Here is an 11,328-nt window from a genome sequence, read left to right as displayed (position 1 = left end):
TGTAGCTCACTCAAAAACGGCCGTACCACGGTGCTGCGCGGTAAAGTGTATATATACCGGTATATATTTTTGCTTGCCTTGCAGAGCTTTGCAACGCCGCAAAACCGTCGCACGACGAAGTATATACGCGACTTGCTGCTGTTTTAACCTCCGTGACGTCACGGCGACACCACACCACTGGGTGCTTGATTCTGGATCTGTGCGGGCTGAAGAAGATGGCGGCCTCCTCAGGTTTGTGCTGCTCTTCCAACTATTTCGAGAAGATTCTCTGTTCGCTGCTAGAGTCGAAGGTGTCAATAATAATACAAGGGCACAGGGAGCGTGCAGCAGATGTTGGGATTATTGTGGAGACGCAAAACCACACGTGGTCGTGGTTTTTTTCTGTTATTGCGAAAAGAACAGCATGCAGTTTTAGTCCTGAAGCCACCCGGTGGGGGTGGGGGCGAATATTTGACATAGCCCAGAGTGCTAAACGTGATGGCTTCAGTGAATAGTGAATACTAACGTTGTCAACTGCGATATATGAAAATGATGCGCTCGTGGGTCTGGCCAGCAAACCTGTCTGTTCGTGACATTGACGCGGTGTTGCATGTCTAAAGTCATATATAATTCCGCGCATGGTGTCACCTATTTACATTGTAAGAGCTACCAAACAACAGCCACATTGATGCTAACCATGGCTGCTTCCTTGCACACCAGTGACCACAGTATAGCTAGATTTCAACAACAAGAAACCTCATCGCTTTGCAGATAAAGTCTCCTGGATGACAATTTGATTAACAAATTGTTCTCTAATGCCAAGGACTCGTTTAGATCGTATGTGTTGTAAGGGCATAACTAGTACGTGGAATGCATAGTTTGAATGATGATCTAATGCAGGTTCAGGTTGTGACAGTGACACACCTCATGCTACAAACATAACAGCCAAGAGCCAAGAAGTGCTACTGCACACACAATAACTGCAGTCAAAGAAACTATAGAATTGGAATGGAATGATGATCAAAAATGATTCAAACGTTGCACACTTAACCAGCCCAACATTTTAAAACGAGCAGTGGCGTTTCATTCATTACGATTTGCGAGGGGGTGTTGAGGATGGCATTTCAGAAATGTGTGTAAATCTTTCAACAACCAGCTGTTTTTGGTTCCAGCAACTATAGCCGTGCCCGTCAGCTCAGCTGGAACTGTCTGGAAGCACGACACGATTCTCGAAGTTGTAGATCAGAGTCGGAGTTGTTTGAAGAATCACAATAAATGAAACCTTATAGATTTCTTAGTTTAGTTCTGATGAGTCGGTATACTATAAGGGTACAATTTGTTACAGGATTTTGCTTTTTGATCATAATGTTGACTTGAGATATATTTATATATAATTATATATATATATTTTTTTATAAACCAATATACGGTAAACTACTGTGACTGCTGGGCCATAGCCACAGCACAGTTTATGAAGCAGTGTGTTAAAATGGCATTGGCAAAGATAGTGACTCTACACAAATTGTCTGGACATTTAGGGCTGGATTTTGAAGGTGCGTTTTACCATGTGGTAATACATAAATTGGCCTCGCTCTGCGCACAATCGTATTATGAAAGCCTTATCGTCCCGTGTTGAACGCACACACATATGGAATACGACGTTGCTGAATATTTTAGCATTGTGGGAGTGTCCATATGTTAATTATTTTCGCTTTGCGCAATTTGCTATTAAGCCCCTTGACCTGCGCATAACGATTAGACGTGGGTCTAGGCACCTCATAAACGCAAAAAGAATTTAAAGCACTGTTTGATTTTACACTTGAGCGGCTCTGGGACGCTGCTGGAGTGTTGCCAAGTCTGTTTATTATAAGCGGCTTCTTTTTCTGTAAAGTTGCTTGTAAATATTGGTAGTTGTGGTTGCTTTTCTTGTTTCTAAAGGTTTCTCCTAATGTTGTTTAAACCAGTGATCCTCACACAGCACATTCCCATGTCAAGGATCCCCAGATTAATGCATTTGCCCAACTTAAGGACGGCTAATACAAAAATGTAATTAAAATGTTACTTTTGAAAATAGCAGATCTACCAGCTCACAATGAATCACATTCATTCATTAAAACTATGAACTCTGACTGCAGGCGGATATATAATGATCATTATAACAATGTGCAAGAAAATATTTAAAAAGATGGAAGGACTTTATATTTGTGGACAATCAAAATATGTTTTTTATTTTAATGTGGTGTCATTAAAATTAATCTGGATATAGCAGACTCACTATCTAGAAAATAAAAACATGGCACTTCATTTAAAATAGGTTACAGACCCCTGTTATATGCGCTTATTTTGGGATTATTTTTATAGACCTATTTACTTGTTTCTATGAGACATGGCAACAGCCAGCAAAAGACGCATCCATTCTTTTTGAAAGGTTGAGATTAGAAACGACCATAATTATTTCATTTCTCAACCTTAAAAATAAATAAAAACATCTCCATAATCCTTGAGAGGTTTGCTTTCATACGCTGTATCACACTCGATCCAAGTCTTCTTCAATAAAATGCTACGAGCGAAGACCATACCATCACGGGCATACGCACCACGCATTCAACTCATTACTCATTTCAAATATAATATAATTATAATTTAAATTAAAATATAATTTTACTGGTGTTTCTCAATAGAAACAACTTATTTTGAGGCATAAAGGTGACAGCATGCAGTGCAATAGGAATAATTAACCCAAATGTGACAAAGTCATATGTCATGTCTTCTATGGTGCCAGCCTGAAGAAATGTAATAATAACGATCCCCAAAGTGCGCATTCCGTATGTGACATCAGCTGACTGGTAAAGAAAATAGTACGGACATGTTGATTGGGTAACTCTCAAACACGCCTTAAACACTCCCATGACTAATTCAAGGCCGTTTTGCGCACTCCACGGGGTGTCGAAAGCGCTTCTTAACATGCTTAAAATTGCAATATGACATACCTCACGCCCCCAGCTCATATTACTGTAATAGGTAAAACGCACCTTCAAAATCTAGCCCTTAAAGTCGTATTTTATGCCGTTTGAGCAAGAATCCTGTTGAATGATTATGGTCTGCTGTCAAAACTAAGACATTTAGTTAGGGATGCACCGAAAAATTCACAAATTCTTGGCCGAAACCCAATACCGAATATAGGAAACAGTTGGCTGAATATGATTAATATTATACATCTTTTTTCCTACCATTGCTGTCATGGCTACCTGATTTATTGCAAAATAAAGCGTTATGGCAAAACTTAACTTAACTTAAATAATAATCACTATTATGGGTCCATAAAACATGTATTCAGCCCTTTTGAATGCATTAATTGCATACACTGTTCAGTGATATATTTTCTGCCTATTCACTAGTTAAAATAGTATGTTTATACAGAGTAAGTAAAGAATAAATAATCTCTCAATCACCTGGTAATGACTGTGACACAGTCCTGTAGCTGAAAGGTCAGAAGTGCAGACCTTGCAACCACAATGTTTCCAGCCAGACCGGTCTAGTCCAGAATGCCACTTAAGCACTATATACTTTGTTGTACAACAAATAGCAAAAATAGTTGACCTACAAGCTTGTAGATATTTAAAAAAATTGAAAGATTTAGAAAGCTTTTGCCTATAATGCCATGTTGAAAGTGGTTATCACTTAACATACCTACATAGTGATCGACCGATATGGTTTTTGGCCGATATATCCGATCACCGATTAGTGGACAATCAAAAAGCTGATAGCCGATATCATGAGCCGATTAATTAAAGTTAAAAAAAATGTTTTTTGTTGGTGCAAGAAGCACCAACATCGTTTCAGTAACACTTCCCCCCTCCATCAATTGCAGTTTTTTTTGCTACAGTGCAAACATACTGTAGGAGCATATATATATATAATTTTCAATATCTATCTATCGATCTATCTATGAATGCACCAAGTGTGTGTGTGTGTGTAATTGTCCAGAACCGCGCCAAAAAGGCCTCTGCCCGGGCTCTGGACTGGGCCCATGCCCAGCGTCCATATATGGAGCTGGCCTGTTCTGACCTCACAGCACTCACACACAGCATGCCTTACAAAGAACTCCATATATGGGCATAAAAGGGAGACAGACATAATATCTGGGTGGGCATTAATTTACAACTTGAATCGTACCAAGTAGGTCAGTGCCCAATGGGCTGTAGAGGCCCTACGGGCACCGTTCTAGTTTATCAAAACCGGATTTTCAATGAAAGTGGTTGTTTCACCATGTTTGGTTTGGTATATTTCATGAGCAATATAATATAATAATCGGTCGTTTCTTTCCGATTATTTGTTTTTAACACCGATACCGATATTAATTAAAATCATGAATATATACCATGAATATATACCTACACCCGCACAGTATAATTGGTATGAAGTGTAACTGAATATCGCTGTTTTAGTATCCCCACTAAACCCATTAACCTGAGTTTGATTCTACAAATGTTATGTTAACTTATGTTATGTTAACTTATGTTATGTTAAACTTAACTTAAATAATAATCACTATTATGGATCCATTAAACATTTATTCAGATCTTTTGAATGCATTAATTGCATACACTATTCGGTGATATATTTTCTGCCTATTTGGGCCGAAACCGAATGGGCTGAAAATGCATTTTTAGCCATTTTCTGCCGAATATTTTCTGCGGCCGAATATTCGGTGCATCAGTACATTTAGTCAGGGAATATTATCAGTATAATGTCAAATCTGGGAATACATTTCTTACCAAGAATTTTCTTCAACCACCTTTGGGGAAGTTTTGACAGCTGCTGAAAGTTGGGGTGCCATACAACCATTATAAGGCAAAATGTTTTAAATTTCATTATGCTTTAAGTAGCATGTGATGTGTCAAACTAGGGATTTTCATCGTGCTGAATCCATTCCAAGCATTAGTTTTGCACTAAAAAACATTCCTTGGGCTAAATTCGGCCATAGCCACTTGCCCAAATATGCCCAAATGTGCTGACCTCATCACATTTGTCATGACGGATATGACCATTTTTTAGCGCAAGGATGGTTTTTCGTGCAAAACTAATGCTTGGAATGGATTCATAATCATGAAAACACCCTAGTTTGACACGTCACATGCTACTTAAAGCATAATTCAATTTAGAACATTTTGCCTTTAATGGTTGTATCATGGTACCCCAACTTTCTGCAGCTGTCAAAAAATCCCCTAGGGTGGTTGAATAGAAACCAATGTTGGATATGTTGTTAGTAGACACCTTTAAAAACACATTGGTGAAGAAAATTCTTAGTAAGAAATGTATTCCCAGATTTTATTAATATTCCCTGGACTGATTATATTATTGCATATTCTTTTCTTAATCAATCTGGCCCTAAGCACATTGGACTATTTTGCAGGCTGATCAACTGACTCTTTCTGCATTCAAAATAGGAATGCTCCGATCAGGTCTTTAGGGACCGATCACTGATTGTTTCTCTCATGACCGATACCGTTCTTGTGCGTAAGGGGATAATAATGTGAAAACACACACAAACTGTTCCTGTGGGGAGGAAGGGGAGAATGTTTAGGTCTGTCACAAAGATACAAAATGATGAGAACAAAAAGTGGAATGAAATATTTATATTACTACAGGTAGTTCTAAATTCTGACCAAGCAATTGGTTGGAATAGGCTATCCAGCCGTGCTGAAATGAGCATGACAGCACACCTAGCCGTTAATAGAAGTTTTTTAGAATGGATTAATCGCATTAGAAATATCATCAGTTGTGCTGATTAGTGATTAGACGGTTTTGTCAGAGCAGCAACATTATTGGCTTAGGAATGGAACAAAAAGTGCAGGTATACGCTCCTGTATTTTAACATCAGTTGAGCTAGAAGAGTGTCACTTATCTTTTTGTTCCGACAACAGAAGATGGCATTAAATTAATTAGATTAATCTAATTAAAAATCTTAATCATTTGACAGCCCAGGTAAGGAGTAGCCCCCAGGATTACAGTTTAGGGCAATTGGCACCGGGTGACAAATGGATTACAAAATTGTTATAATAAAAAAGAAAATTGATGAACATCAATTAATCTCCAGAATTGGGGTGTGTGTGTATAAAGGATCTGTCCAGGTGACTCTGTAACTGTGAGTGTAGTCTACTACAAAATGGAACCAAACCTTTTTATAACAATGAACTCTGAGACTGTACAAATGGACTGTTATGGTCCATTTGGTTGTATTTGTACACTCTCCAAACCATTATATATCGCATCTCACGCACAGCTGTCGGTAGTGTTGACATTGGCTTGGCAGGTATAAAGAACATCTGTCATACGTGTCAAAATGGCGGTGTCAAAAAACAATCGCGGTTGTGAACTCGATATGCCTTACACACAACCGCTGCATGGCGGTACTGCGGTTATTGCACCCAGCCCTAGCGACCAGTGTCAGAGATCGTGAGTAACTACTGTTGTGAACAGGGTATCAAGGAAGGCCACAGGTGATCTTTAACCCGCCGCGGGTTAGTTTTAACCCACAGCACATGTCAGAAGCCACGGGTGATTTGTAACCGGCAGCGCATGTCGGGAGCGACTGTAGGACTGTTCGTATGTCTGAGCAACACATGCAACCCATGCACGGCACGTTCGACATCTGTTCAGACGGATATATAACGTCATATCAAACTGTTGACGCACTTTGTCCTCGTGGCTTATTGCTGTATACTGTATTACGTTACACTTTGTTTGCATTCCACTTCTATGATTGTATGGGTCATGTGAGCCCATGTTTACACCAACGCTGACTGAGTTCACTGAAGGAAAGAGCTGGAGCACAGGTGTTGGGCTTAGTGCTTTCATATGGTGCGATGGTGCGTACATTCTGTACAAGTGAGAAGCACACAAACAATGCTGCTCATAGAGCACCGAAGTCTGACGTCAATATCGGTAGAGGGCGCAAGTCCACGGGTTCATGTACTTTTTTATTTGCATTGTAGGCTAATCCCCATAGGGGTAATTTAGATCGCCTCATATAAGTACTGTGTTTGAAGAATAAACATGTCACCCCGGCCGCTGCACTATGGATATGAAAAATCCCCCCCGTTGTGAAAAACAACAGATAAAAGCAGTCCTTTGTCCCTGCCTCGATTCGTGCAGTCAACGCTGCCAGTAATGTGGTGATGATATGCTGAAACAAGCACTTTATGCCGGCACTTTATATCCTAGCACTTTTTTCTGATGTAGCCTTTCTTATCTCTTATTATTTCTTATTTCTTATCTTTGATTCTATAGCTGCACTAGATGCGCCCCGGACCTCTGTTTATGCTATGGTGTCTCATGTCAGTTGTTGTCCTGTATTGTTTGTATGTTTCAAACCACTAATTCTGCTGTAACCTAATTGCCCTTCTGGGACATTAATAAAGACCTTGAATCAACTGACTGAGAGAAAACGCTAATGTTACTGCTACTGAATTAGTTAAAATTTCGCTAGAAACAGACTGTATCATATATGAGTGACTGAATGTCACAAACGATACAGAGACACCTCCCTGACAATAACGCACAGTGACAGCTTGTTTATTTTTGGACCACACCGCTTATATGAAACGATTTTAAGATGACCCCATGTTGTTCTCCATAGAGAAATTACTTTCGTGAACCGGGCAGAACCAGGGGATGAGCGAGTGACGTCAGGACTTTGGCGCTCTATTGTATTTGTTGTTAAATGTGCTAAAACGGTTGGCCTCTATTTGTGGTTGCTTTGCTAGCTATGGGGTGCTTCCATGAACGTGATGTATGCTTTCATGTGGATGCGGTTACTTTACTAACTCATGTCACGTTATTGTCCTTTTTCAGGAGTTAAAGTTCCACGCAACTTTCGCTTGTTGGAAGAGCTTGAAGAGGGCCAGAAGGGGGTTGGAGATGGCACAGTCAGCTGGGGCCTTGAAGATGATGACGACATGACTCTCACTCGGTGGACAGGCATGATCATTGGACCAGCAAGAGTAAGCACAGCACCCTCAGGGAATACCAAACCACTCGCCCCTTTTACCAACTCGCCCCGCCAAATGTTTTAACCCATTTAGACGTCGAAATTACAAGTGGTGCTCAATATTTCATGTCAAGAACCCCAAATATTATATTTAATTGGCCACCGACCCCCATCTGAAAATATGATGTTTGAGGGACCCTCCCCCAGAAGCAAAGATTTGAATTAAAAACTTTCGCTCTGAAAGAATGTATATTCAAATATTTGTGCCGCATTTTCACGATTAAAAAAAAAAATAGCAGATCTACAAGCTCATGTAGATCTGCTAGCTTGTAGATCTGCTACTTTTCAATAGCTAAATTATAACACCAAAAGGGGTTCCCGCCCAAAATGGGTTAATGTAGTTAACCGTTAATTTAGTATTTCCCTCCCTCTCTGAAATCTGAAATGATCTTGTATACAGATTTATTTGATTGTATAGTAGTCGATCTCTATAGAGCGTCGCAGTCCCGCCCCCTTTCAGAATGACAAGTGGCCCAGGAAATTATTCTCCATTCATTTTCTCCATAGGCTTTTCAAAAAGTATTTATATAAAGACAGATACACCGCGGACAAAGCCAACTCGGATCGTGACAAATCATGACAACAAACACAATATTTTGTGCCGATCAAATAATTTGAAAGAAGAAAATAAAGGCAGGATACAACACTATTTGTTTTGTTTTCTTCTTACTAATTATTTGATCGCCCCAAAACATTGTAATTATTGTCATGATTTGTCACGATCCGAGTTGGCTTTGTCCGCGACGTGACCGTCTTTAAATAAATACTTTTTGAAAAGCCTATGGAGAAAATGAATGGAGAATCATTTCCTGGGCCACTCGTCGTTCTGAAAGGGACTGCGACGCTCTATAACATAACATGACACAGAGACGGTGACTGCTTAATTAAGTTAATTTAGGACCTTCTAGCAGTTAATTTTGTTTTATTAAACACATTTCTTCCATGTAGCCCATGTTTTGTAATGGCATCATCATGCTGTTATGCCCGTGGATATACAGAGTGAACTTAACAATGACAAATGAACGATAATATCTTTTTCTATAATCACCACCATGAATTATGTTTGTTATTTACAATAATAAAATGACCAGTTTGACCACATATCCAGTCAAAAATAGGCAGACCAGAGAAATACAACAAATTCCAGTGTAATTCTTTCTCCCTTCTTTTACAGACAAATTATGAGAACAGGATATACAGTCTGAAAATGGAATGTGGACCTAGATACCCAGAGTCGGCGCCGACTGTTAGATTTGTAACAAAACTTAGCATGAATGGGACGAATAATTCCAACGGGACGGTAAGTGTAACCACGACGAATAATGATTGGGCTGGAAAGTTTTAATGAATTTATACGGCAAAATGTCTTGAATTGAGATTTTGTGTCAAATGTTAGAATTAATGATATTCTGTTCTGTACACACATTCTGTTGTATAAAATCATTGTGAAAAGGGAGGGGCCGAGGGGGTGTCACTAACTTGTGTGTGTGTGTGTTTGTGTGTTTTTCCTCACAGGTGGATTCACGTAGCATACCAATATTAGCGAAATGGCAAAATTCATATAGCATTAAAGTTGTTCTTCAAGAGTTAAGGCGTCTAATGATGTCCAAAGAAAATATGAAGCTTCCACAACCACCAGAAGGACAAAACTACATCAATTAATTGTGACGGATTGTTTTGACCCTCTGTCTAAAACCTTATTCTCTTTAGAAATATTGTGTAAGATGCTCACTTCGCAACATCAACATTATCATCTGCAAGAACACGATTGGACTTTATTACATTGAAGTAGCCCAGTAAAGCACTGAGTTGATAGTTAAAAACATAATACCCCCCTGCCCACACTTTATCAAAGTTATTTGGACCATAAACTTTATGTTTCACATGAATGGGCTTGAAGAGGAAAGCATGGCACCCCACACAGGCCGTACCAGAGTCCCAACAATGTGTTCAAAAGAAAAGTCAAGATGAATAATTGAGTATATGATGACATGTTCTGTAACTAATAAATGGTTGACTAGAAGCCATATTTTGAGATGTTAGTCAAATTTAGCAGGTACATTGAAATATCATCCAGATCAATGAATATCGAATTGTGACTGTAGTCTAAAAGTAGTGTCACAAGGTGATATTTTGTTTTAATATACATATATCTGTATTTGACACGATACCAATGTTTCTGTTCTACAGCTCTTTGACATGTAACAGACACTGAAGCCTGTTCTGTTCTGAAACCCTTGCATTTAACTTCTATTGAAAATAGCAGGTGTATCAACTTGTGATTTTCTGAAATTAAAATCACTGTCTGTGAATGAACAATGAAGTTGCACATGTGGATTTGATTAGTTTTTCTGAACAAGATCATAATAGCCACTTTTACAACAAAGAGGACCTGCCTCAAGTTGTAGTACAGTTATCAGCAGATGTTTGCAACAATATGCAAAACCTATTGTGCAACGTGTAAACTGGCTGTTCCTCTCATGTCCTTGTTATAATATAATCAAAATGTAGTTTGTCATATGATGTTACAAGTTATGTGACCAAATAAATTGCAATTATTAATTGGCTGGCCATCCAAACCATGTACATTCTAAATTATTTGAATGGTAGCCAAAACCAAGATTTCCAAACGGAAAACATATTGCCGTCTTATTTGTCACATTTCCCCCACAGTGTGGCAATTAAGCAATACACTAAATAACTTAATTGTTAATCATAATGGTGATTTTAAAATGTTGAATACACTTGTTCTATGGACTAGGGTGTTTTTGTTTTCCCCCATAATTCCAATCTCCAAAGACTTTCCAGATTTCCTTTGCCATTATGAAGTAATGGCATTGCTAGGTGATATTTAAACCTGTTGCCACTTGCCACCAGTCAAAAATGTGTGTGTGTGTATGTGTGTGTGTAGATTAAACCTCGTCCTATATTTATTGCTGCCTAAATTCTCTAGTGTCTTTGTTGTCTTTTCAGTTCTAACAGTTATTTTTTTAACGCCCCCAGAAAATTGATGAGCCAAACTTTGGTGCCCAAATGCGGAAGTGCAACCGAGCGCTCAATGTTAAAGCTCAGCTGCACGGGGTTTCCTTGTCATGAATCCACGGGTCCGCTTGCAGTCCTTCCTCTTACCACTAGGGCCTGTGCTTCAACGTTGGAAAGCCTCACTGGCCCCTTGGTGTCCCCCAACTGTAGTGTGTGCACATCTTGTTACTAGGTTGGACCAGGGTTTTTTTGAGGTGCAACCACTCCTATAGACAGCTATGTGTGACCACCAAGTGTCACTGTTGCACAGCCTA

At 39.2% G+C, this 11,328-nt stretch overlaps 1 protein-coding gene across 1 annotated transcript; it reads left to right on the top strand.

The window, feature by feature from the left end:
• The first annotated feature begins 101 nt into the window (after nt 1-101).
• Nucleotides 102-10,965, top strand: ube2v2 (ubiquitin-conjugating enzyme E2 variant 2). Its single transcript, XM_080777169.1, has 4 exons — nt 102-231; nt 7,837-7,985; nt 9,207-9,332; nt 9,548-10,965. Exons 1-4 carry the CDS (start codon nt 216-218, stop codon nt 9,692-9,694), a joined length of 438 nt encoding a protein of 145 aa, XP_080633295.1. The 5' UTR covers nt 102-215; the 3' UTR covers nt 9,695-10,965.
• Nucleotides 10,966-11,328: the final 363 nt, after the last annotated feature.

This window comes from Protomyctophum bolini (genome assembly GCF_963924005.1).
Source record: "Protomyctophum bolini genome assembly, chromosome: 12".
Taxonomy (NCBI): Eukaryota; Metazoa; Chordata; class Actinopteri; order Myctophiformes; family Myctophidae; genus Protomyctophum; species Protomyctophum bolini.
The sequence above is the reverse complement of the archived record's forward strand: the minus strand, read 5'-3'. Positions and strand labels throughout refer to the sequence as shown.

Excerpts from the sequence above, each read along its gene's own strand:
- ube2v2 (XM_080777169.1), top strand. Across the intron at positions 7,986-9,206 it reads TGATCATTGGACCAGCAAGA|ACAAATTATGAGAACAGGAT; the intron begins GTAAGCACAGCA and ends CTTCTTTTACAG. Across the intron at positions 9,333-9,547 it reads CGAATAATTCCAACGGGACG|GTGGATTCACGTAGCATACC; the intron begins GTAAGTGTAACC and ends TTTTCCTCACAG.